Source organism: Electrophorus electricus, chromosome 2 (genome assembly GCF_013358815.1).
Source record: "Electrophorus electricus isolate fEleEle1 chromosome 2, fEleEle1.pri, whole genome shotgun sequence".
Classification (NCBI taxonomy): Eukaryota; Metazoa; Chordata; class Actinopteri; order Gymnotiformes; family Gymnotidae; genus Electrophorus; species Electrophorus electricus.
This window is the reverse complement of record NC_049536.1, coordinates 25314936-25342600: the sequence shown is the minus strand read 5'-3', so window position 1 is coordinate 25342600 and position 27665 is coordinate 25314936. Positions and strand designations below refer to the sequence as shown.

Here is a 27665-nt window from a genome sequence, read left to right as displayed (position 1 = left end):
TAATTAAATTAATTATTTAAATAAACATTATCATTAACTGCTTTAGTCGAGGAAATAAAATGTATATATATATATATATACACATATATATATATATATATATATATATATATATATATATATATATATACACATACATATATATATATATATATATATATATATATATATATACACATACATATATATATATATACACATACATATATATATATATATATATATACACACATATATATATATATACACATACATATATATATATATACACACATTATATATATATATATATATATATATATATATATATATATATATATATATATATATATATATATATATATATATATATATATATATATACACACACACACACACACACACACACACACACACACACACACACACACACACATCACAATGCTACATGTACATTAGGAATTTGAAAACACCACAAATTAGCACCAGCATTTCAAGGTCATCCACTGCACACCACCAGCTTGCACGGCTATGGCTTCTTGCCTGAACAACTGCTGACTGGCACTTGCTATCTACACAAAGCAAAGTACAGTCAATGGCTTTTTCCATCCCTCATTAATAACATTCACATTGGCCTTCATGTTCAAAGGGAAGTTAATGCATCAGTACAGAGTACATAGTGTTGCTTTCCCTGCTAACAGAAGAATGTCAGACAGAAGCCTATGGCAGTGACATGCCTGTGTCCTCCCCTCCCTGACCTAATGTATGTGACCTAATTTCAGCCCCTCACACAGAGAATGAAGCCTGCCAGCAATGGAATGAGGTTGAGCAGCAGTAGCCACAACTTCACCACCAAGCCAGAAGAGCTGGAACAAGGGTCTGAGAAAAGAAAAGTGATTCAGCAGCACATCAAGTAAATGCTTTCAAAAATGCTTTTCTACTATCTGCAATCTAATTTAATCAAATTCAGCTGAGATGAATACCATCATCTGAAGTGTTAGGGTTTGGGAGCAGATGTGGATGGAAAGCTGAGCTTACCTATGTGCACACTGCGATTAGTGCTGATTGGTGGGAGCTCGTGAGGGAGGGGGCAGTGACTGCAGAAGTGTGAGCACACAGGGCAGATCAGCTGACCACGGTACACCCAATCGTTCACCTTCACATTTACGTTGAGCAGATGCCCAGCGTGCATGCACAGGAAGCTCTGCTCCTGCACCCACACCAGCAGCCCCTCTGCTGAGCACGTCGTCTGTGAAACAACCAACCAGCGTGGAAAGCAGCACACGCATCCTGGGTTGAATATGTATGACCTCGAAAGATTTTAAACTCTCAACATAAATTTTTAAAAAGAGTAAACCACTAATGTTTTTTAAGGTGTTATATTGTTCATTCAGTATTTTCATCAGTTTTGAATTTTTTTACTAGTCAAGTACCTTAACCACTGAGCTACCACTGCCCTCCATGTAAGATGCCCCACCTTATAGCAGCCACTTCCCCAGTCTGGGTAGGTCATGCGTTTATTGCATTGCTCCATGACAAAGGCTGACTTCTGGTACAGGCAGACAGAGTTGGGGCCGTACTCCTCAGCTGCATAGTTCCTCCATGAGTCTGCCTCAGTGAAAGACATGAGAACATAACTCAAACTAAGGACCTCAGTTATCTTAATTTACAAACTGAAAATATCCAGGACTAAAGGACAGTGATATAGATATTTTATTATTGCAGCAAAACATATTATTCAAGCATAATCTCTAGCTTTGAAGAATTTGTCTGCCTCAAAGTGCTCTTGGCAAAGTTCCATATTTTGTTATTGGGTTTTACTTGATTATGCAGTTTAAACTGGATTTAAGTGTACTATATCAAAGGAGGTCACTGCATTATCAATAAGAGCAAACCCAGTCCCACACTTTAATCCTATCCTTCAAGAAAATATAATATGCATTGGTGTTCAGAATAATAGCAATCCAACATGACTAACCAGATCAATCACTGTTTTTGGTAGAAATTATATTACTACATGGCAAATAATTTACCAGTAGGTGTAGTAGAGTCATAGAAAACCATCAGACCCAACATTTATGATATGCATGCTCCTGAGTTTGTGTAAATGAATAATTAATTGAAACGGGTGTGTTCAAAATAATAGCAGTGTGGAGTTCAATTAGTGAGGTCATTCATTCTGTGAAAAAACAGATGTCAATCACGTGGCCATTATTTAAGGATGAAGCCAACACATGTTGTACATGCATTTCTCTCTGAAAACGTAAGAAAAATGGGTCGTTCCAGACATTGTTCAGAAGAACAGCGTACTTTGATTAAAACGTTGATTGGAGAGGGGAAAACAAAGAAGTGCAGAAAATGTTAGGCTGCTCGGCTAAAATGATCTCCAATACTTTAAAATGGAAAGCAAAAGCAGAGAGACATGGAAGAAAAAGAAAAACTACCATTCGAATGGATTGAAGAATAGCCAGAATGGCAAAGACTTAGCCAATGATCAGCTCCAGGGTGATCAAAGACGGTCTGAAGTTAGCTGTGAGTACTGTGACAATTAGAAGACGCCTGTGTGAAGCTAATCTTTTGGCAAGAAGCCCCCGCAAAGTCCCACTGTTAAAAAAAAAGACAATTTGCCAAAGAACACATGGACTGGCCTAAAGAGAAATGGAGAAACATTTTTAGACTGATTAAGATTGTTCTTTTTGGATCCAAGGGCCACAGACAGTTTGTCAGACGACCCCCAAACACTGAATTCAAGCCACAGTACACTCTGAAGACAGTGAAGCATGGTGGTGCAGGCATCATGATATGGGGATGTTTCTCTTACTATGGTGTCGGGCCTATTTATCACATACTAGGGATCATGGATCAGTTTGCATATATCAAAATACTTGAAGAGGTCATGTTGCATGTTGTGCTGAAGAGGAAGTGCCCTTGAAATGGGTGTTTCAACAAGCCAATGACCCCAAACACACCAGTAAGCGAGCAGCATCTTGGTTCCAGACCAACAAAATGAAAGTTATGGAGTGGCCAGCCCAATCCCCAGACCTTAATCCGATAGAAAACCTGTGGGAGGACATCAAAAATGCTGTTTCTGAGGCAAAACCAAGAAATGCAGAGGAATTGTGGAAAGTTGTCAAATCATCCTGGGGCGGAATACCTGTTCACAGGTGCCAGAAGTTGGTCAACTCCATGCAACACAGATGTGAAGCAGTTCTCAGAAACTGTGATAATACAACTAAATATTAGTTTAGCAATACTTATTCCTAAAGATTTTTCAGTTTATACAGTAATTATTTGAGTTTGTGAATAAAAATGCAGACACTGCTATTTTTTTGAACAGCTCAATATTAATTTTTCTTCATTTTCTGTAAAGTAATTAAAAAATTGATACATTTTTCTTCATGTTTTAATTTAGAATATAATGTGCAGTGTTCCCAATGCATGGAAATAAAAACTATTATAAGGATTCTGAGCTTTACTCACGTTTTTAAACACACTGCTATTATTTTGAACACAACTGTACCAAGGTAAATTTTACATCGCAGAGAACAGTAAACCTGTTCTAAACTGGGCATGATGAGTCCTTTATAGAAACCAACAATGAGCATCAACTAATTTGACAAAGTTTCTGAAGGTGCTTGAGGATAGTGAGGGCATGGAAAGGGCAGGACAGTCTGGCAGGACACCTGGCTGGTTTGCTTGGATCCTGCAGTAGGAGCTGCGCTGATACTCTCCACTCAAGTGCCAGCTGAACTCCTGGCTGAAGGGGCAAAAGTCAGCGATCTGCACTGCACCTCCATACAAGGGCAAATCCTCTTCAGGCACTCCAGGGATGCTGTCAAAGTACTGAGAAAAAGAGCACATTAGATTAAGCATTTTATTTTGAAAATATGATTAAATTATTTAGGTTGGTTTACCACTGAAAAAACAAAAGCTGGTTGAGGATGGATAACAGTATTCTAGAATTTGTTTAAACAGAGTGAAATGGATCAAAGTGAACTAAAGTCATCCCTGATTCTGATCAAACTTACTGTTTCCTATCAACTGACGAAGCATGAAAAAAGTATTATTATCATCATTATTTTTACCTGATACTCATGGGGAAGAGGCTGACCATATTTCTGCAGGTTACACACAGCCACTGCTAACTGGTCCTGCCTGCAAGAGAGCTGCAGTGGAGTGCCTCGCACAGAGTTACAGTACGGGGTACGGGTGGGATTCCTGCACATCACATTTACAAGCCTCTCACAGTAAAAGCCCTGATACAGGATCCTGTTAACCTCACAGTCAGCTGAAAACATAGCAAAGTTCTTGCACCTTCATACATAGAGTCTGGCTTCACTGTTCCATAATCCTCAGGAAATTATTACATTTTAAACATACATGAACATGTAGAGTGGCTAATATTTGATTAGTAATTGCAAGGATGTCAGCCAAATTATAAAGTTGAAATAAGATTGCTGGGAAAGACAAAGAGTCATTATTCGGGATTTCAAATATGAGGTGTAAGATATACATTATGCTAAAGAACTTACATCAGGCGCTGACGGTCAATCCAGAATTTACAGCTTTTCATCACAAAGTCACAGCCCAAATCTTTGCCCCATTCCAAATTCTCTGCCATACTATAGTTGGCAGTGTACCACCTAACACAGAGAAAACCATAAAGAAGGTCAAGCAACAGAAGAGGAAGTAATATCCAATATATCAGAAAGCCATGAAAGTCTAACACCTGAGAGCTTCTTTCTTCTTTACCATACATATTGGGAACCCAGCAAACCAGACCATCGTTTACTTCTCCCTTTTCCGTCACCCCGTACCCGCTTACCATAAGTCAAGTATTGATGTCTTATCATCAGAACTAATGCTCAACACTAATTATTCTCCAGGACAAGGGTATTACATGTAATACCTTGAACACAAAGTACGACAGTACATATATACTTTGTATACAAATTGACAGCATTTGGTGAGTCTAACATCTGTTTGTTTTTTTTGTTATCTTAATGTGTTATCCATTCTGAAGATGTTTGGCAGACCACTTACCCTGTATCTTCCATTATAGCCAGTGTGATCCTGGAAAACACTCTGTTCTGAGTATGAGATCCAGTCATTGCTTCATTCTATTGTTGGAAACATGTGTACTCAACTAAATAAAGTTTAGTAATAGTTTAATAAAAGTCTAATAATAATCCCTTAATAGTTTTGTTAATTATGCCTTGCTGTACCTCCAGTAAGCGCTTTTCCCAGTGATTCAGTTCTGTGCCTATGCCACCCTGGTTTTCCAGTTCCATGCCCTCTAGAATAGGGCACTTGAAATGTCTTCGAGCTTCCGCCTAATGAAGTGTAAGAAACACAGTTAAAAGACCATGTAGAAGCTCCTAATGTGTGGACTTATAAGTCTAGTAAGGAGGATGTCTATAAAGCTTTTTTAAAACACTCACTACAACCCGTGGTGTCACCATAAGATGGACCTCATGTTGAACCATGCGACCACCTCGGAGGTCCCACAACCGTGCTGCCCGCTTTATGACTTTATCACTCCATTGGTAAAGGCCCAGACTAAAGTGGAAACAAAAGTGTCTGCAATGAATCTATTTACAGTCACCAAAATAAACAGAATTTGAGATCACATCTATGGCACAAACATTATGTAGTAATGCAACAAATACTTTCTATAAGTTACCTTTCATTGAATGCTGGCAAGCCACTAGCAAAGCGTGGTGTCAGTGGTTTCCCATCATCATCATGGTAAAACGCAAACAGCCCTGCTGAAAATCCCTGTACAGAAAATCAAGACTGATTACTAAGTCGAAAAAAAAGACAGCTAGGCAAAACTGGTTTATCCAAACCTCCATTCACTGCACAGCACTCTTCCTGCAAGTGTCAACTGTACAATATCTGAAATCTCTAAATGAACCATAAAATTTGAGTGGTCATCTGTCTGAGACATTGTGCCAAAATATTAGCCCTCTTTGCACTTTGCCGCTGTTAGGCATAGCTATGACATCCATTGGGTTTCTTGTTTATGAACATTTCAGCAATGGAGAGGTACTCTAACATTATCCTCTAACATTACCCTTGAGAACACTTGACTGTCATTAGGCAGGTCCTATGTGACCGGCAAGCTTTGTATGATATATAGTATCAGCTTCATTTTCACAGTTGCAAAGTCGCAAAGACTTAGTTTTAAAAAAAATACCTTCTAACACATGTCTACCCTTGCAATGGATATGATATATCATATGATATATGATAGGTCTGAATGGAAGACATGAATACCAGTGGGACAGTCCTGTCTCTGGTAATGAAAACAGGGTAATTGTGTAATTATATAAGGCCCCATGTTGCAGCCATTATATAGAAGGTAACACATTTTCAGTGCTCACCAATGCATGTATGATCTCATGTTTAACAGTTGATAGCATCCCCTCGAACTCCTGAAGTTGAGTTGAGATCATATTTGGACACAAATTAGCATATCCAGCAATGGGCCTACAAACAAAGACAGCAGGGAACGTACATCTGAAAAGCATTTAAACACTATTTGAAAGAATGCAATAATGGAATGCCAATACACCATTTTCAACTTTATTCTATTTTTAGATTTAGACTCTATTTTGATACTTAGGAAACTTTTAAATCAGTAATAAAAAACAAAATATTATGAATGATGACATTAATGGCAAACTTTCAAAATGTCATACTCCCTGTGTATACCTATCTAGTTCTGCCTCCAGCTGGCAGTATGCTGCATAGGCCACAATGTTCTCCTGTCCACAGCGCTCTGTTGTCACACCACTCACATACAGCAGGAAATCGGCACTCTCCACGCCCTCGCCATCCGGGGCCCCCACGGGTCCACAGGACTTCCCCATCTCACTGCACACCCTACATTGCTGCACAACATGAATGCATTATAATCAGCTAGGCTTTGTTCATAACAAATTTAATACCACAAAGCAAATATCTGAATCTAACAGACCTGACTCAACTAGGGTTGGATTTAGAAAATGCTAATTTAATCTATGCAAACATAAGAAAGGGCAGTAAAAACTAAAAACTAGTTTGTATCAAGAGCATAATAAGAATTTCAGATACCAATTATCTTCCTCAGCTGAATCTCATTAAATACTGTCATTACTGTCTGATGTCATTATGTACAGGAGGTCGACCAGCACATGTACTCAGCAGTAACCTAACCAACATTAACATGGACAACATGGTCATCCTATAAGTACACTGCAAAAGACAGGTCCAAATGTGCAACACTTGTGCCTTCAGCATACAATTAATATCTTTACCATATATGGTTCATTGAATACTTTCTTAACAGAAGTAAATGACTAACCTGTAAATGTTGCTCAGGTACAATAACTGGTCCACATCTTGTGATACCTGCACAAGCTCCTTGGCAATAACGATGAGGATCATCTTTTTTTCTCAGATACTGATTTGTTGCACATTGTCTAATCAAAAGAATCATTGTTACAATAAAATAACTACATAACTACATATCCTGATGACCCCTTTACTGCCAAAAACTATAAACTATATGTTATAATCAATATGCAGTTTAAAGTTATTGCAAAATTTTACGGTCAGTTGATCCATAAGTAGGGCAAGACATGAATGGGAGAACAAATACCTGCTAAGTAACACAGTGCCTGTCTGTCTGCGCACTTTGAAAGCCCTCTGAAGATAATCAATGGCTTGTGGGAAGAGCTTGTCCTGTGGACAAAGCAGGGTAGAACATAGTATTGTTCATGTGTTGAATTAAGTTGTATTTGATCCTCCGTATGGAAAGAGATTTGATAGAGTACTAATAGCACACACTGGTAAATACCTTTACAAGGCTGCTCTTGTCTTCATCCAACCTAGAAAGGAAATAAAGACACATTGTTTAGTCTCCATACAGCCACAAAATCTTCTATTTTAATTTTTACAGATGTAGGCTACTACTTACACATCCAAACTGGAGTCATAAACAATTTGAACCTTTAACTGCTGCTCAGTGCTTCTTTTAGTCAGTCTCCCCGGTTTCAGATATACCTCATGTATTACCTAAAAGGATAGTCATGGAGTGTTTGGGTAAGCTGGTTTATTGCTGGAAAAAAATCTCTGCTTCAGTGGAGAGGCTGGAGTTTTATGTAGTTCTAAATGTGCCTAAAAGCGAGATATTATGGTATTTCAATGCCCAGTGCAAACTAACACACCAAAAGTATAGAGAAACGCAGTCTTTCACATTTTTTGAAGAGCTTTGGTGTAGACACGCACTTTTAGTAATAGTATCAATACAAAATGTGGTTTACTTGAATAAAATGAGCATATGTTGCACAGCACTTCAACAAAGCAAAAAATGGTTAAATGGGACAAATCTGAAAATTGCTAACCAAATCGGCACATATGAAATTACTATATTAATTCACACATTAATGATACAGTGGAATCTGCTGTCCTTGAGTGGTAGTGAAATAGTTTTGGTACAATGGGAAAATTCTGATAAATAAACATGCGCTCTCCAAGTCCCATCAATGATACTAGAAATTTAATATGGATTTAGCACATACTAAAAAAAAAAAGGTACAGTAGAATCTGCACAAAACATTCACTGCTGATAGGCCAGGGGCTACCACTCCTGCATGGTAGTGGAATTGTTTATGGCATTGTAGTCAATTCGAAGTATTTAACCAAAATCACTATATATGAAATGAGCATATTAATCCATCTAAAAGTAGTTTGAATTTAAATATGAATTTATGGGAGGAGAAGAAAGAGGGGAAAAAAAGTACAGTAGTAGTCTACCAAAAATTGCACTACAGATAGCAAGAGGCTACCACAGTTGAGTGTGCAATTGAATTGTTTTGCCATTATTGGAAAACTGAAAGAAAGCTACACATACTTTGATTTCTCTACTTTTTACCATTAAAGATATTAGCAGAGATGTTCACAGCTGACTATACAAGTTCGAGTCAAGTCTCAAGTGTGCAAGTCTGAGTCAAATTTCAAGTCCTCCTTAGAAACAGTTTGCTTTAATCTAAATATTTACTGTTCCATTTATGATGTTGATAATGTGCATCCTCTGTAGTCAAAACGTGGAACAGTTCCCAAAACCAAAAGTTTCATTTGTGTGATGCCTTTATTCAAAGCAACTAACAATCATGACTGAGTACAACTTTGAGCAATTGAGGGTTAAGGGTCTTGCTCAGGGGCCCAACAGTGGCAACTTGGCAGTGGTGGGGCTTGAACTGACAACCTTCTGATTACCAGTCGAATACCTTAGCCACTGCCCTAAATTTACACTTTTAGAGAACAAGAAAATGCAATTCGGAACAGGTAAGTTGCTTGCAGATAAATGGAAGAAGTTTATTTATACAGAGAAAGTAGTTAGAGGGAGAATCCAAAATGACAGAAAAAGAGCCAGTCCAAAAATGCAATATCGAGAGGGGAGGGAACCCCCCCCCCCCACACACACACACACACACAAAACAAACCCCATATGAACAAATCCAGAGAGATGAAGCAAAAATCCAAAAAGCACAACAGGGACAAAAGTACAAAGCAAACAGCACGCACTAGGAAGCAGAGTGGCAATACTTCAGTGATCCTAAGTAACAGACAAGTTTAAATAAGCATGGCTTATAAGGAACAAGTGAATATAATAGTCAGGTGAGGATGAACACAAGTGATTGGTGGAATGTTGCTTGCTGTGAACAAGATTCTGGAAAATGTAGTGATATTGATTGCTAGCTGAGCTGGAAAAAATTGGTTGCATGACAGTACCCCCAGATATTGGAGGGTTTGTCCATGTCTCCAGTAATCCAGAACTAACGTACAGCGTATATGGGGTCTCCGTCATACTCTAGGTGGTGGAGGGGCACCAGGCAAGATCTTGTCCAGAGGGCCAGAAACCAAAGCTTTAAGCAGAGATACATGGAACAAACAAGAAGTACGGTAGTGTGTAGGTCTAACTGGTATGTGACCTCATTAATATGCTTGAGAATCATAAAGGGTCCTATGTACTTAGGACTAATCTTATGACAGTGACCAGCTTTTATGGAAATCCCTGGTTAAACCTCTGCACTGGCCCCTTGGTGGCGATCAGCTACCTCCATCATTGTAAGACTCACTCTATGCACTGATGTGTCATCCCATACGTTCTTACTCCTTTTCATCCAGTTCTCCACAGAAGGAATTTTAGTCATTACTGCTGTCCACAAAGCCATTGGGGGACTGATTTCCTAAAATACATTCAAAAGGAGTGAGGCTAGTGGTGGAGCTCGTAAGAGAGTACTGTGGCATTTTGGCCCACATAAGGAACCTAGACCAATCAGATGGATGATTCAAACAGAAAATAAACTGAGGACCTCTGTCAAGTAAAATGTCTTCAGGTATGCCAAAATTTCTGAACACATGCTAAACTAGTGCATCAGTTGTCTGAAAGGCTGTAAGGAGACTAGGGAAAAAGATCAATTTAACACCACGTGAGAAAGAGTCAACAAAATAGTTGTTTGCCCGAGAGAGTTCGGGAGATCAGTGACCACCTATAGTGATACGAATCCATGGTTGAGCTGGCACCGGGCTATTTGTACCTGGGCCGGAAGGATTGTCTCCTTGTAAACAGTGCCCTCTTCCTCCTGCAGTTGGTTAGTACCAAAAAAGGGTGGTCAGCCGCCTTGAGTGTCTCCATTCCTCTAGGGCCGACTTCTCTAATAGGAGTTCACGTTCATCAATGCCATAGCTACATTCAGCTGGGCATAGCTCATGGGGGCGGTCACAGGATGCAATTTGGCATCCTCAGCTCGCCGATGCCTGTATGGCTGATGTCTTATCTGAGAAAGGAAGTGTTCTGTAGGTGAAATTCGCACTTCTCACCCTTAACATACAACTAGTTGTTCTAACAGCTTTTGGAGAATGGAACGAATGTGTTGTACATGGGTAGGTAAGTCAGGAGAATATATGAGAAGGTCAATGTAAGCAATAATGTCCAATAAAGTCACGAAGTACACCATTAATAAATGCCTGAAATACCAACGATGCTACACTTAATCCATAAGGCATTACCCCATATTCAGTGTCCTCTGGTGGTGGCAAAGGCGGTTTTCCTCTCTTCCCCCGCTTTGATGCAAATCAAATTATATGCAATCCTGAGATCTAATTGTCAGTTATTCCAAAGATACCGGGTTGAGGGGTAAAGGATAAGGGTATTTCTTGGTGATCTTGTAGAGATCCCAATAAACAATACAAGGACGGAGACCTTCATCTTTTGTCTTCACAAAGAAGAAACTGGAAGGAACAGGTGAGGTGGATGTCTGAATGAAACCCCGTTGAAGGGCTTCATCTATGCAAGCTTCCATGGATTTCTCCTCCTCTTGTATGAGGGCATAAATATGAGCCGTAGGTAGCGTAGCCCCCGCTAATAACTCGATGGCACAGTCGTATGAGCAGTGAGGAGGAAGCTGAGTAGCTCCTAGAAGTGAGATGAGTTCAGCATGTAGGGCACTTGTAATGATATTACTAAGTCTTGTGTGGTGGGTTACTGATCCAAATCCCACAGCAGAACCATCAAGTGCAGCTAAACATAGAGTACGGAGAAGCAGCTCCACTTGGAATGTTCAACTCATCAACCAGCCATGCACGCATAAAGTTTCTGTCCGCTCCAAAGTCAATCAGGAATGAAAACATAGAAGAACCAAACAGAGTCAATGGTGACATGTAAAACAAATTATTTAGAAACCAACCCCTTTGTGGGAGGACTCACCACATTAGCAGGTGGAGTAGTCTCCACATGTTTGGAGATTATTCCAAACTGTTGATGCCAAGTCCAGAGCCTTGTCAGTTAACCCGGGAAGTAAAAAAAAAAAAAAAAAGCTATTTTGCTTTGGTCAGAGCTGGATGGACTATTACAAAAATACAAGATGCATTGGAGTAACAATTCTCTAAACATGTCAGGACCACCATCAAATTTATCAGGTTTACTCACAGGAAACAATGTGCTGTTAACAATGGATGAAGCAGGGGGAGCAGAAGGATCATGAGGTTGAGAAGTACTGCCCAAGACTTGCAATTTGGCAGTGAAGTTTCTCATGCTACTAATCAGCTTAGCCATCTGTGCTTGCTGTTCGACTTTTTTAGGAAGCGCATTGACAGTAATTGCTGTTGCTGGCCATGCAAGTGTACCTGGCTGGTAATGGCCTTGACCAGATCCTCAGTATCTGCCATTTACATGAGAGCGAAGTAGCCTGTAATATTCAGAAGTAAGATGCTCACAGATAAAGGGAAAAATGTATTTACACAGACAAAGTAGTTAGAGGGAGAATCCAAAATGCCAGCGAGAGAGAGAGCCAGTCCAGAAATCTAATATCCAGAGAGGAAAATACAACCAGGTAAACCAACTCAAAGGGAGAGACAAGAGGCAAAAATCCAAAAAGCACAACAGGATCAAACACGGAATAGACAATGCCCATAACTCAGCACATACTAAAAAATCTTAGGGACAATACTTCAGTGAGGCTAAGAAACAGACAGGTTTAAATAAGCATGGATAACAAGGAACCGGTGAATTCAATAGTTAGGTGAGGATGAACAAGTAAGGGATGAACAAGTAAGTGATCGGTGATTGGTTGAACATTGTGCATTTCTGTGAACAGGATTCTGGGAAATGTAGTAATATTGATTGTTGGCTGAGCTGGGAGAAATGGGTTGCATGACACAAGTAGAATAATGGAACATGTAGTTACAAAGCTAGAAACTCCTTAAAATGATATGGAGTTTACTAGAAAAAGTATTTATTAGCTATCAATCTAGCTAGTTGACTACCATACATTTTCTGCCAATTACAGGCTAGCCAGCATGTTTGCTGTCCATAACAACCTTTTGGTTGTGTTCTAAGCCTAAAATGTGACATCATTTTGCCAGTATCCGTTATTCTGATGCTGCATGTAGCACTTCGACTATGTCGTTCTGACGCATTGATTTTGTACTGGAAGGTCATGATTGCTTGTTGTGTACCCATGCTGAATTTAATGTCAGCGTGAGCACCGAGAGATGCAAAGATTCTGTATTAAAACTGATACACAAGATGCTTGCATGAGCTCAGACATAAAATAAGTTTTATTCAAACACTCAGTTAGACTGTTTTTCCCAACATTTAAATGTCATGAGTCTTAAGTCACGAGTTGAATCATCAATCAGTTAAACAAAAGTCCAAGTCGAGTTGCAAGACTTTCAAAATAGAAGAATAATCCATCTCTAGATTTTTGTGTTTCAATATGGATTTATGAGCTAATGGTACACTAGACTGTCCTTAAACTTGCACTGGTGATAGCCATGGGCTAGCAAACCTTACTGGCAGTGGAATTGTTTTGTCATTATTGGAAAATTCTGTGAAAAAAAGCTAATCAAAGCACCATATATGTAACTCGTATATTAATTCACATAAAAGTAATGTGAATTTAATATATATTTATGAAAAAATGTACAGCAGAATCTGCTCAAACTGCCGCTGAATTGTTTTGTTATTATGGGAAATTTCATAGAAATTGTTAACCATGCTTTCTCTAAGCACTATAAAAAGTTATTTGGACTTTAATATTGATTTATGAAAGAATGATATGGTAGAATCTACCCAATCCTATACTGGTGATAGCCAAACTGTTATTATTATGGGGATTATGCGACAATTCTGAGAAACAGCTAACCATACTTTCTCTATATGAAATTGGCATTTAAACCCCAATATAAAGATATTAGGACTTCAATATGGATTTATAAAAACTGGCACAGTAGAATTTGATAGCCAAGGCCCCCTACAATCCACTGGCAGTGGAATTTTTTATGAGGCTGGAGTAACTCCTGCCATGCACATTTGCAAGATTCTACTAGTGATAGCCCCTATTTTAGCTGGCAGTCAAACCCTAGGATAAACATAATGGAAAAATTCTCAGATACATATAGAAAAACCATTCAGTACTGTGCTTATTAAGGTATTTATATATATTACTAATTGTGTTTAAGGTAATGATGCAATATCCATTCAAGGTACATGCCGGCAATGTGTGCTTTCATGCAGCATCACATACAAATACATTATACAGATTTTATTTTTAAGTAACCACATTTACTAGGGGTGTAACGATGCATAGTGAGACGATTCATAGCGATGTAGAAATGTGACACTGTGGCAATGGACGACATTGCATTCTACTTAATATACTGTCTATTGCCGATGCATTGTTTGAACGCATTGTTTAAACACTTGACCTATGGAAACTACATTTTGTTTACAACTGTAAGCTTCTGCTCCTGAATTATTTTAATTGCAGGGGACTAAAGATTCTTTTTGTTTAAAAATTTAAACAAGAAAAATGTGCATTTTGTGTTCTTTCTACACTGAGCTTAACTTAAACCTTAATCATTATTTGTTCATTTTATTCAAGTAAACCATATTTTGTACTTATAAATTTAGTAAACGTGTATGTTAAAGAACCAAAGTTCTTTAATAAATATGAAAGTCTCCCTTTCTCTCTGCTTCGGTGGCGTTACCTAGCGCTGATCGAAATACCGTAGCTATAAGACATATAGACGCATGCGGATTTAAAGCGCGGTTGAATTGAGAGTGAATCGCTAAAGCGATTAGTTACCGAGACATGAATTAAGCCTAGTCTTAGACTAAAATGCAGTATCAATAGTAATTCACAATTTGTCTAGACTCAGACTTAATATGGGAGTAGGGAACAGGTAATAAAACAAAACACTAGCAAACTAGCTAGATGACCTAACCTAGGTTCCCTGTACTGGGCTCTGGTGACAGGCGACAACCGTCTGCTGTTGTTTTGATAGCTAGGCAAGGTACTCAGCCAGCTAACTAACTAGGTTTATGGGAACTGTAATTTCAGCACAAAAAAAGAGCTCGTAAGAGTAAACTTACTTCTGACGGCAAGGGCACTTTGTGGTTACATGTGTGACAGTGTGCGCAGATAAGCAGAAAGGAAAGTACACAAGCACGGCTAAGTGATCCAAGGAGCTTCCAACAGCCGCTTAGACCAGTCGCCATCATTTAACTGCTGCTGACAAACTCCCGACGTCCAAACCAAATATTCTCTTGCTGCACACGCAGACCTTGCAGTTTTAATATGCATACCTCAAACAATGGGGTGGATAGCAAAACTGTACATTCGATAAGTCAATATACATTCGCATTGCATATGCCATTCATTCAGCTGACAACTCGCCCAGGTTCAATGTAAAAGCAGCAACAGTAAGAAAGAGTACAGAGATGCTTTCATAATAAAAGTCAACATTAATTAAAAATATTTTCTACACACAAATAAGAAATTATTGTTTATTGTAATTTGCATTTTAAAATGTTACGTAACAAAAGGTCTTTGACACAATTAGAATTTTTAAAAATAAACTTTATTTATTATACATTTCTTACATGCTGGAAAAATAAAAAATAAAAAAATAAAAAACATTATGCAATAATGTTTTACTACCATTTTTCTACCATTAAAGTTTATAAAATTAGTATTCATCACGATTGTACACTGAATCAAATAACAATAGGCCAGCAGTCAGCAGGTATTAAAGTAGTAGAAAAGAATGTAATTCAATTAAGGTCCGCTAAGAAATTATAACAGGAATTACAAAGACTCAGAATTACATTAACATTCAGTTAGACCGTCACGTGGTTCAGTTAGAATGTCACGTTTTTGTCTTGATTGTAATCACGCCTAAATGTTTTGCATACACCTGCACCTAGTTAGTGTGGTTCTGTGTCTGTGTATTTAAACCCCTGTCGGGGGGTGCGTCACCGTTGGTCATTGTCTCTGTTTATGTTAGCTTTGTTTGTGTACTTGTTCACATTGTCAATGCTCGTGCTCGTGCTCGTGCTCGTGCTCGTTGGTTGCTTTATGTGAGCGCCACTGCGTATGTGAATAAACGCCTGTCTCTGTCAAGGGAGTATGTGAGTCCTGCTGTGAGTCCTGCTACGCGCCCTGCGCGGATTTCCTTTCAGTTAACTTGTTGATAGTAATATGATGTCTATTAGAAACATGGTGATCTCTACATGCTATCATATGCTGCAGTTTTCTGTTTGGAGCTTTTAGGATACTTGTTTGTTTGTTTATTTATCTTTTTGCCCTCTCACATTCTGTACTCCTTACTAAGTACAGAGACCAGGCTCACTTGTGATTCATTAAAGCCAACAACTATTGACATTAATCAGTTGGTCAGTTTAGGCCTCATAGCATAGCAAAAGTATGTGTAATTTTACCAAGTAAAATAGGAAAACATACAAATACACAAAATAGTTCTTGTTGATTTGATTTTTGTTTGATTTTAATGGTTATGGCATTCACTAGTGATGTTTACATGAAAGAAATATTTATAATAATCAAAATAAAATAAAAACAGGCATGCCCTCTATATAGTTATCATAGTTAAACATGACAGTTAATAATCTCTATTATTAACTGCTGTGTTAGTAATCTTTCATAAGGGATCTAATAATTATGCATGCAATCTAGGTCTACATAGAGTTTACATAAAATAAATAGAGCTTTCATGAGAAAAAAAAATCCAAGTTAATGGTAACACACTTTAACTTGCAATTCATTATGTGTGGACTTCATGTGTGGAATGTCTTTATCTATTCTGAATCATGATGGGAGTTTCCTTCAAAACGCTGTAAGAAGAGTTAAACTTGTCAGACAATGAAACAACACCTGTTACTTGTAAAACTTGCTTTACTACATTTATGTCTGTTTTGAAATAACTTGTACCATTCTACCAGATACCATAGTATAGTTTTGGTGATGTTAAATATCTGTGGTCTCACCTTGCTCAGTTGTGACTTCTTCTAGAAATGGTTTCCATGCCCGTGGTGGTGGTGGTGGTGGTGGTGAAACAATCCATGCCCGTGGTGCCCGTGGTGCCCATGGTGCCCATGTTCATGCCCATGACCATGCCAGTGACCATGACCATGATGGTTATTATGGAAGATTGGACCTCCTATTCCAGTCAATCCTTGAATAGGCTGTAGGCCCACTGGTGGACACACATATGCACCTGGTTGGTCTGGGTAGGTCATGTTGTTGCAAGGATTTCCCCATGCACCTGGTTGTTGTGGACAGTAAGGATTCATACTGCACCCCCAACCTAAAAGATAAACATATCAGTTCATACCTGATACATACATCATTTTCATAACACACACACACACACACACACACACACACACACACACACACACACACACACACACACACCTATGAACAAGATTTGTGTGTGTGTATGTGTATATATATATATATATATATATATATATATATATACACACACACACACACTACAGTTTGATTACAATGGAATTAACCATTATCTTATACACTACATGAGCTGCCTGATGAGAACTAATCACCATCAAGAGTTTGTGGAAACAATAAAATCAAAGTGAAAAGATTATGTAAAACAGGAATAAAACTGAAAAAAGTGCTGTTAAAGGATCAAGCTTCTAATCCCCTCTAATGTGCTATTTAGATAAACCTGTTAAATACTTTGGGAAACAACTTGATTTGCTTTCCAAAAACTCTTTGTTGTTGTATACAATTTATTCAACCTTTTTAACATAATTTACTTTACTGTTTATTCATTGTTTGTCTTTTACAATTCAATCTACATATACCAGCATTAGAGTAAATTATTTTTAAGCAGACAACAAAGCACTTTTGTAATTTGTAAATTACTCAGGATAAGAGCATCCACCAAAAGCTGGAAATTTCAATTGCTTATCACACTTGCTGCAGGCAAAAATCAGGTTGTGGCTGAAAATGTCATTTGGTTCTGAAATCCAGTTCTTTCTAATAGTATTTGTAATTATAACGCAATATTACAGGGCAGAAATTTCCAGTTGTTTAAAAGTGTAGTTCAAAAGCACGTAAAACAAAGGTTTTTGACGTAGTAACACCAAATGTACTTACTGCAATATCTCTAAAGTCCAAAGGGGTTCAGCAAATATCAGGTACCTTAAACACACAAGGAAACCATACACAGAAGATGGCTCTTTATACTGGAATGCTTCTTGTATCTCGTCACACCTCATGGCTACGCCTCGTCTACTCCTACCAATGGAATCATGCCACGTGCACATCAAGGCTTAGAGTGTAGGAAATTATTAATGGTTTAACATGTAAGTTTATTATATTTAAGGTTATTTTAGTATGGTGTTTATATTGTGTTTGTAACCCATGTTTCACAAAAAGGGAATAGTATGCCTCAATCTAACAAACTGGAAAAGTATTTTACATTCATACCCATAAAACTAAAATTGCCAGTTTTAAAAATATTAGCTAACTATAATTGGTTTAAAACTGTATCCAAAACAGACCCAATGATTAGAAACTTTAGATTAGCCATCATTTTCCACATTTGTAGGAAAGATGAATGCGCACATGCCATTATGAACAAATGCTCCATTCTTTTGGCATAACAGCGCATGTTAACAATCTTAGGCATGTGTGGACAAACTGGTTTTATTTCCATTACACAGACAGTAGAATTTTCAAGGAGGGTAAATGTCACAGAGAATCAGCATAGTTACTACATTACACTTGTGTTAACCTCAGAATATTGTTATGACTAAATAACAATCCAAGAAAAAAACATTGATTTGTATAATTTTGTCAGACAATAGTATAATCAAGTGATTCAGAGGTAGTAATTATAATATACAAAAATACTCACAAAAGTATTTTTGTGACTTCCAACAGTCACTAAAGCCTTAAAGTAAATGTAATGTTTATGCATCTTCTTAAATACAGGTAGAAACCCTAAAATATTTTAGCATCTTATTAATGTTAATGTACATTAATGACTTAATTACTCTGTATAGAAGGTAGAGAGAATCTATCACCCACTGTATCAATGCCACTCTTAGAGACAAAAGATGTGGGAAGGTGAGTGCTCATCAAACAATAACTATAGTTTACAAAGATATACGCATATGCCTGTTGTTCAGTAGTAACTGCTCAATTTTGCACAATACTTCAACGTACTTGTTTCTTATTCTGTTTTATGCCAATTAGTTCTCACTGTGAGGGTGTTTCCACATTTCTTCCAAAATGCATGCACACATAACTCATGATGACAGTACAGAATCAATGCCTGTGCAACTGCTTGTGACTTGTGTAGCAGTGCCCTGTGGGTAGGAGAATCTGGGCTGCACAAAGCTGTGTAGATTGGATACATGGTTCTGCTTGCTGTAGATAGTTCATGTTCATACTGGTGTCCCACTACATAATAAACACATACGAAATCATGAATTCAAGTTTTGTATTATGTAGTTAATATATCAAAGCCATACTTTTAAAAATAAATTTAATTCAGGAACAAATCATATCATACAAGGATGTTAAATGGGCAGGGGTAACTCAGTGGTTAAGGTACTTGACTTGTAATTAGAAAGTTGTGGGTTCAAGCTCCACCACTGCCAAGGTGCCACTGTTGGGGCCCTGAGCAAGGCCCTCAAGTTGTACTCAGTAATAACTGTAAGTTACTTTGGATAAAAAGCATCAGTTAAATGAGAATTTATCCTTAATGTGTCTAAACATTAAATAAAATTTTGTGTGACATAGAGGAGCCTGAAGCAGGAGTTGTTGTTTGCACCCCCCATATGATTATTAACACGAACCCAATGAAGTGAAAACACATTACGCTAGCAAAACAAACACAACAAATTGTTAAACACGAACGGCAGAAGCACACATTACACTGCAAAGGACAAACACAGAACAAGACCTAAAATGCATACACTAACGAGGATAACAAAAGACAGGTGTGACACAAGACCGATTAACAAGGGAGACACACACACCAACCAACAAGACATCACACAGACTTGGGGACCCTGCCGTAATAATGTGCATGATAAAATCAGAAATAATTATTATACTGTGTATACAAAAATCATTTCTATTCTCTGCAATAAGTTGAGTTATACTAACAGTAAAAATAGCAAGAACTTGTAAGGAATGCTTTGGTATTTCTCAGTGTAAAATAATTTCTATAATGAATTAATGCCAACTTGCAGACTGCTGTAAATTATTTAATGGAATATAGCTGACTGTAGAAATACAAAAGAAGCTGCACAAGGAATAAAAAAAAAAAAAAAAACTCAGTTCATACTGAAAAACATTGCACTGATGTGGAAATTTGTCACACTTCAATGACTGTGAAGAATTCAAGGGTGCTAGTCAGAACATGTACTGTGACACCCAGACATGGCGTCATTTCAAAAGACATAAAACAGCTGTAATACCTATACATGATCTATGTACAACTACTGTCCAACTTTGCCATGGCAAACATAAATCTGAACCATCAATAGTAATCTCAGCACCTATTTTATTATCAATTCATAACTTCAAAGACAAATATTTTGTCTCTAGTGCTTTGATGGATGAAATAAAATGATCAATAATCATTCCCAAGATCAAAAGACAAAATATTAAACTAACATCAGCATGCTCACTTACAACAGTATCTCCCAATTCAAAGCATGTAAAACCTAAAGGTATAATCACTGTCTAGGCTCTGGAAATTGTATTTGAGTGTTGTGGTGAAATGCTTATTCATTTCCCTTCCTACCAATGGGAGCACTGTGTATTGGTGTAGTAAGGACTAGAGCTACACTGAATGGTTAATTTTTCAAAAGTTTTTTTAATAATTTGATCTAAAAGAAAATGCTATATACTAGACATAAACATGAATTTAAGCAGACAGCTCAAACTTTGCATATAATATTTACAGTAATTAAAATTCATCTGAGATATGATAAAACATCTGCTGCCTTAATATTTATAAACTTGCAACTTTCCCAAGATGAGAACAGAATCAATAGATAAAATATTAAAGTAACATCAGCATCAACTAGGTATAAGCATACAGCTCAAACTTTGCATATTCCATTTATCACAGTAATTACTGTTCATGAGAGGAATGATGAAACATCTGCTGCGTTAATACTTATAAACCTACAGACTCCTGTGTGGCCTAAAACCTTTCCATGGCATAGTGAATTAATTCTACAATGTCAATTCTACAATGTTAGTTCATATGCATGATCCATTCTACAACATTAGTTCATATGCATGGCCTAGTCTACAGTGGTAATGTTAGGACTAAAAAAAGACAAGACATAACCAGAATAACCCTTTTATTCCTCAAAATAATGCATTATTCATATAGTTATGAATAAGAGATTCACAAATTCCAATTTATAATGCTTGCAATGTTTTATGTAGAAAGTAACGGGTAGCTTTAAAGTTGCATAATGACTTGAGGTCTCTTTGTACCGAGTATGAAATTGTGTCCTGTCATTCGATATGCACAGTGCTACATTGAGTGAAGTATAATGATGATGAACATTTTTACTAATGAAGTTATTTATTTGAAGTGTAGTGTGGATAGGGTAAAGTTTAAATTTATAGCCAATCTTCATCCATTCCATAATCAGAGTCACTGCTGCTCCAAGAATGCTGTGGAAAGGTAGACACACATTAAACAGTTATATGACATATAAATACTAATTTAGTCACACATGCATGTTAATTATGAGTAGTAACCGTACATTTTTGTGTTGTGTTTCTCACCTTTTTGTGTTTCCCATGTTTGCCATGCCCGTGCTCATGCTAATGCTTATGGCCGCGCCCATGAAAAAGCCCGTGCCCGTGCCCATGCCCATGCTCATGCCCGTGCCCATGAAAAAGCCCATGCCCATGCTCATGCCCATGCTCATGCCCATGCCCGTGCTCATGCCCATGCCCATGCCCATGGTGAGGTCCATGTCCTGGCCCACATCCTGGTCCCTGGATATAACCTCCTTGGCCATGCTTGCATTGACAAGGTCCTTGACATACACCTGCTGGACAGAACCCTGGTACGCCTGGATATGAGGGTTGGGGCTGGTATGGCATGTTTGGATTGGGGCAGGGCTGTCCAGGTTGTCCCCATGGCCCTGGATACTGTGGGTAGTTGGGGTTCATGCTGGTGCCAGTAAGACACACTTTCTTCTGAAATAAAAGTAACATCAAAATCATGTTTTATACTTTGTAGTAAATAAATTAAAGCCATACTTTATATTTTGTAGTATGTGAGAGAGGATTTTGAAAAAAATACATTTCATAATAATAAACTGGCTGGCCACTGTTAAGATCTTAAGAGACCTTATGGTTTGAAGATCTCCATATTGTGTTAAAAAGGGTGCAAAATGAGAATATTTGTTTTGTTTTGTCATTAAATATGCTAAGAATAATTCAAGAAATGACACATTAGCATTTCAACATATTCTAAAGACCCTGAATAGCTTGCTTAAAGCAAGAAATCTTAGAGGTATATTCTTTAATTGTTCAAATATAAAATTAAAGCTGACAATAACAATATTAACAATAATATGTGTTGTGACTTGTTTATTATTTAAAATCAAAGAAAAAATGCAAAAAAAAAAAAAAAACACTGAAAGCTCTGCCAGTTGCAGGAACAGTGAAATGATGTAATAGGCTCTAGAACAATCATGCACTACCGTGCGCTAGACTTAATAAACACATGACCCTTCAGTGAAGTGAAAACCTTTAACAGCATGCCAAGACATAAAACAACCTCAACACATAACAGTGGTAGGTATCAACATCAATATCAGTGTTAACACTAATTACGGAGTGGCCATTTAAGCTACAACTGAAGAAAAAGAAAACAACAGAAAGAAAAAGAGTAAAAAGAAAAGCTGTTTAAAGTCATCTACACCATATACTAAAACAATGACAAAATGTTCACTTACAGCAATGTCTCTAAAAATCCAAGGTGTGTAAAAGCTCAGTTCTAAAAGGACACACAACAGGTAGAGAAGGGAAGTTCTTTGTCTCTTTATACAAGCTTTGAGAGCCTCAGTAAAGAGGTCACATGTTATGCTTATGCATTCAACTCACCTACCAATAGGAGCTCTGAGTTGGAGCAGTGCAACTTAGACCTTAAAGACATATACAGAAAAGTTTCATTGTAGAGAGAATTTTATTATTATACATGTTATACATCATATTTTGTATTAACAGAAAATGACAGAATCTAAGCATACATATAATAATGATTTGAAAGTATAAAATGTATTACAATAAATTTAAAACAAAGGGATAAATATGTTTGGGATTCTACTGAGAAATGTTTTAGTCATTTTTGTTGGCTTCAAGATTTATTACATTTGATGTTATTGGTAACCATTGTATGCAATACTTCTTTAAAATCAACATAATCAACATTAACAATTTTTATCACAAGTTTTGGTAACACAAACTGGTACACATTACACATTAATGAATATAAATAAATATATTAATACAAAACATAGTCTATGAAGAAACTTCCTAATACATGTTATGACAATATTAAAGCATAAAATGTGTGAAAAATTGCATGAAACACCCCTGTAAATAAAAGTCCCAAACAAGTCAAGCCACTGTTCGCATGACAATCAAACATGTTTTCATTTCTGTGTCAATCTTAAAAATAACAGGCATAACAGGTTGTCCAAGTAAGGTGTGGTAATTCTTTGTTTGTAATATTTAGCATTTAGTGGTAATAATGTTCACCGGTACAGTGTGTTTTACAAAAACTTTAAAACAATTACAGAGACTGGAATCAAAGTTTCAGCTGCCTAGAAGACACACACACACACACACACACACACACACACACACACACACACACACACATCCATATGCTTTTAAAGACATAAGTATTATTTTATGCAAGAAACATTTGGCCTTGGTGTTTATACCAAAACACATTCCAAATGACAAAGTACTAAGTCAAGGAACATAATCTCTGCAATTATACATGTTGTGCCTCCTCACAGTTTATAAGCAGTAGATAAATAGGTATTTTTAATCAAAAAATAAAAACATAATTAATAAAACATGCAAGTCTGTGAGTTTTTGCTCTGTACATAGCGGCGCTGTTCACATGACTCAAAATCCTCTCCCCAGCCACCATCTCCCATCTGCTTAGAGAGCAGGAAGTCACAGGCCTGCCTTACCTCAGCACACACCAGCCTGCAGCACGAAGAACAGGAAAAGCCAGTATGACAGCTTGACTGACTTATGAGCAGACCAGAGAACAAAGCCGCCTTTCCATGCATCATGTTATGAGTCTAACACATACAACTGTACCTATCCTGGAAGTTATGACCTGTACATGCAAACGCTTCCAGTCCAAAGAAGAAAAGTGTCGAGGTACAAACAAACAATCTCGCATTCTAGGAACAGATTCTCACCAAACACCTCTGAAGCTTCAGGAGCTCAAACAGTTTTCTTCCACACTTGGTCTTGTTATGTGGCAAAACCACCATCAGAGTTTCTCATGCTTAGAATCTATAATGAGAGAAAAAGAGTTTGACTTGATATCATAAAGCATATGTTGCCACTAGCCAGAGGTATTCTGGGATCCTAGCTAAATGATCCTGGAAGACTGCTGATGAGGGTCCATCAACATACCAGCGCACCAACATGTTAATGGTCTTTGAGATATGAGGATACAGCCAGAATATAAGATGTGCTTTCATGGTGTGGTATTTACTAATTGTAATTCAATTTCAAAGTAAACAAAAAACAAATCAAAAACAAAGCCCAAACACCCTCTTGTTAAACAAAATAAAAAAGTGGTGGTGGAAATAAGCAATGGTTTCATGTACAAGTCAAAACTTTAAACCCCCAAAGCCGTAGATGACAGAAGACAGATGTATTCAAAAGCCCTTTGTCTACATTAATTGAATTAAATGTTATTGAAGATAACTGTATTGCTCCAGTATAACTGTATATAATGTGAAGATAACTGTTTTGCCTTGTGCATGTCAGTATACTTGGCCAGTAAACCCGATTCTGATGGTTCAAAGTATTAATAGTAGAAACCACTGTTAATCTGAATACAACAAAAATTTGGTTATTGTAGCAAAATCTTTATAAATTCAACATGGTATTAAAGGCAACATGTTAAAGATGCTTGTCACATAATTTACCGGCATAATACTAATGTACTTGGTAAAGCAATCGTCTGCTTTAATGTGATCAAACAGCTCTTTGACTGCATTCTCTCTCAGTGTAGTACTGTGGTGAGCCTCATATTTGTTCATGATCACTGTGAAGCAGAGATCTGTTGGCACAGTTTGCTGACCATAAAGAACAAAAAAGATACAAATCAAAATATACACTTACTGTAGGCAACAGTGAGGAGAGTGCTGTGGGGAGTGTATATATCACAGAGTGCAATGTTCATCTGGCCATATATTACTTGAATAGCCCTGGACATAGAACTCATATAAATAAAATAGAATACATTGTAAAACATACATTTATCCATGCATTGTAAAACAATGCTAACTAATGTAAATGCAGAAATGTACAATCCAGTAATGATATAACATGTATGTTTGAATAGGAACCAAAGGATATCCCAGAAATCCCTGGGAAAGCATATGTTTACCTTATATGTAAACCTTCCATGTGTTTCAACTGAAACCAATATTTCCTTGAAAGGTTTGGTTAGATTTCTCAAGTGGGCTGACAAATCCATTAGGTTCTCCTTTATGTGGTTACAAATGACGTGCCAATTAATCCGTTTCAGTACAAAAAAAAAACAAAAACAAAAACCTGGCATAACCACAGTGTGGATGTATGTGCAGGCAGGCAAACTGGAAACAGCATAATAGATAACACAGAATTTGAAATGGAATATATTCATTTAAAAATGTGGTAAATCACAAATTATGGCCTGTATTGAAATGTGTGTGAACTACATCTCTGGAAAGAGTGTGTTCATCCCATCCAAACAGTATGCTGTAACGTTGAGCGGTAAAGTGGCGGACGCATGTGCGGAGAAGAGCGAGATTTATTAAGGGCAAATCCAGAGTCGTAGTCGTAGTCCAGTATCATAGAGCCATTATGGAGATACTGGGATACTGCTATACAAAACATGGGCTAGGATAGCATACACAGGAGCTCGGAAAAAAGGAAGGCTAGGAATAACAAACCAAAACACACGAAGGCAAACAGGGGATGCAGGCAATAACAGAAACTAGAAAGTGACATACCGAGGTAAGAAAAACAAAACGGCTAGAATCAAACAGGCTAACGTAAACGGAGGCTTCAAAACACAGACGGGCTTACGCACATCCGATATATTCAAACCTAAATACAACCACACAAAAGCAATGAACCAAGCAATGAACCAAGCAATGAACCCCCACTACAACCAACCAAACAATGAACAGAAAAGAGACGGCATATGACAGGGTTTAAATACATGAACTTAATCAAAACTAGAAATGAGGGACGGGAGTGGATAATCAAACGGGGGCGGAGGAAACGAAACGACGGAATGGAACTAAAATACGCAAGACAGGAAAAACATGGAACATGGAAGCTTGGAGGGACTAACTAGGGCCAATCAAAATTTTCCGCAATATGCTATACCCCCAGCAACTACTGTAAAAGAACTGGAATTCAATAACAGTGGAAGACTATAGTGGAGTCACATGTGCATCTCACTCCTTAAATAACAACTCACTGCACATTTGTTCTTCTTGAGTTAAGGCCATCACCTTGCAATAACAGTCAATGCTAGGGAGATGGAGACCTCTGAGTGCAGATAGCAGAATCTCTGTGTGTTGATGTGACAAACTGTATAACACTGTAAAAGCAAAATATAATGCTCAAATGCTAATATGTTTGCAACTGACTCCCTGACGAAGGCCTGGGCCAAAACATGTTTTTAATCTGTCCACTAATGTGAGCCTGTAAATAAAATACTTTTAAATCCTGATTTCACTTTAAGACAAGTTGCCTTGGATCTCTTTCCTGTTTATCTAAAATATTCAGATATCTCTGGGTGTTTATATGAACAATTTGGAAAGAGAACAAACAATCTTTAGACTACAAGTTTTATTTTTTTAAAAATCTGAAAAAAAAATTATTTGAAAAAAATAAAGCAGATAAACACATATGAAAAATTTCTTTGAAGGGAAGGTTACTGGGATTGTTGACACAACTTGTCTTCACAGTCATATTTCAGGATAAAATGGTGGTGGTTACAGAAGCGCTCTAATGGGCGTGTCAGCTTCAGTGAACAGTAGTCATAGGAGACACTGAATATTGACTAGATATTGAACTCTGTTTTGTAAGCCAAACTCCTAAGAAAAAAAATATACCTGTAATGTGAACAGGTAGAAAATTCAATTTTGGTCAAAATAAAAACTCCCTTGGCATACAACATCTCCAGATGCTTCAAATAGGTTATTAAGATTATTATGAACTTCCTTTCCTATTCCATTCCAAATACTGCAATTTTCTGTTCGGAACTTTTGGGCTATTTATTTGTTTGTTTATCTTTTTGCCATTTAGGACAACAACTATTCCTCTCTCGATTGGTCAGTTTAGAGCTCATGATGGAAAATAGCAAAAGTATGTGTCATTTTCTTCCACTGCAGTAAAACAGGAAAACATGCAAATACAGATTTAATTTTGATAATTTTTATATATATAGATAACACTAGTTATTGCATGTACTAGTGATATATACATGTTTACATTAAAATATTTATAACAGAATAGAAAAGAATCTTTATTTTCATTGTACAACAAGCAAAC

The 27665-nt window shown here is 37.2% G+C and overlaps 1 protein-coding gene and 2 long non-coding RNA genes across 3 annotated transcripts; all 3 read right to left on the bottom strand.

The window, feature by feature from the left end:
- Positions 1 to 387: 387 nt before the first annotated feature.
- Positions 388 to 15204, bottom strand: lmln (leishmanolysin-like (metallopeptidase M8 family)). Its single transcript, XM_035523526.1, has 17 exons — positions 14906 to 15204; positions 7943 to 8040; positions 7823 to 7853; positions 7625 to 7707; positions 7328 to 7445; positions 6697 to 6875; positions 6366 to 6471; positions 5663 to 5757; positions 5421 to 5538; positions 5205 to 5312; positions 5023 to 5099; positions 4512 to 4622; positions 4065 to 4197; positions 3663 to 3822; positions 1457 to 1587; positions 1018 to 1228; positions 388 to 858 (listed from the first exon to the last, which is right to left on the bottom strand). Exons 1-17 carry the CDS (start codon positions 15032 to 15034, stop codon positions 758 to 760), a joined length of 1989 nt encoding a protein of 662 aa, XP_035379419.1. The 5' UTR covers positions 15035 to 15204; the 3' UTR covers positions 388 to 757.
- Positions 15205 to 16332: 1128 nt separating this feature from the next.
- LOC118240983 lies at positions 16333 to 17998 on the bottom strand. Its single transcript, XR_004775755.1, has 3 exons — positions 17958 to 17998; positions 16817 to 17136; positions 16333 to 16663 (listed from the first exon to the last, which is right to left on the bottom strand). It is a non-coding gene; the product is annotated as an uncharacterized LOC118240983 (long non-coding RNA).
- Positions 17999 to 23151: 5153 nt separating this feature from the next.
- LOC113590609 lies at positions 23152 to 26334 on the bottom strand. Its single transcript, XR_003412114.2, has 4 exons — positions 25504 to 26334; positions 25236 to 25321; positions 24299 to 24395; positions 23152 to 24077 (listed from the first exon to the last, which is right to left on the bottom strand). It is a non-coding gene; the product is annotated as an uncharacterized LOC113590609 (long non-coding RNA).
- Positions 26335 to 27665: the final 1331 nt, after the last annotated feature.

Coding starts and splice junctions, on each gene's coding strand:
- lmln (XM_035523526.1), bottom strand. CDS start 15,034: ATGATGGCGACTGGTCTAAGCGGCTGTTGGAAGCTCCTTGGATCACTT. Junction 7,708..7,822: donor ACAAGAGCAGCCTTGTAAAG/GTATTTACCAGT, acceptor CTTTGTCCACAG/GACAAGCTCTTCCCACAAGC. Junction 1,588..3,662: donor GATCCAAGCAAACCAGCCAG/GTGTCCTGCCAG, acceptor TCACTGAGGCAG/ACTCATGGAGGAACTATGCA.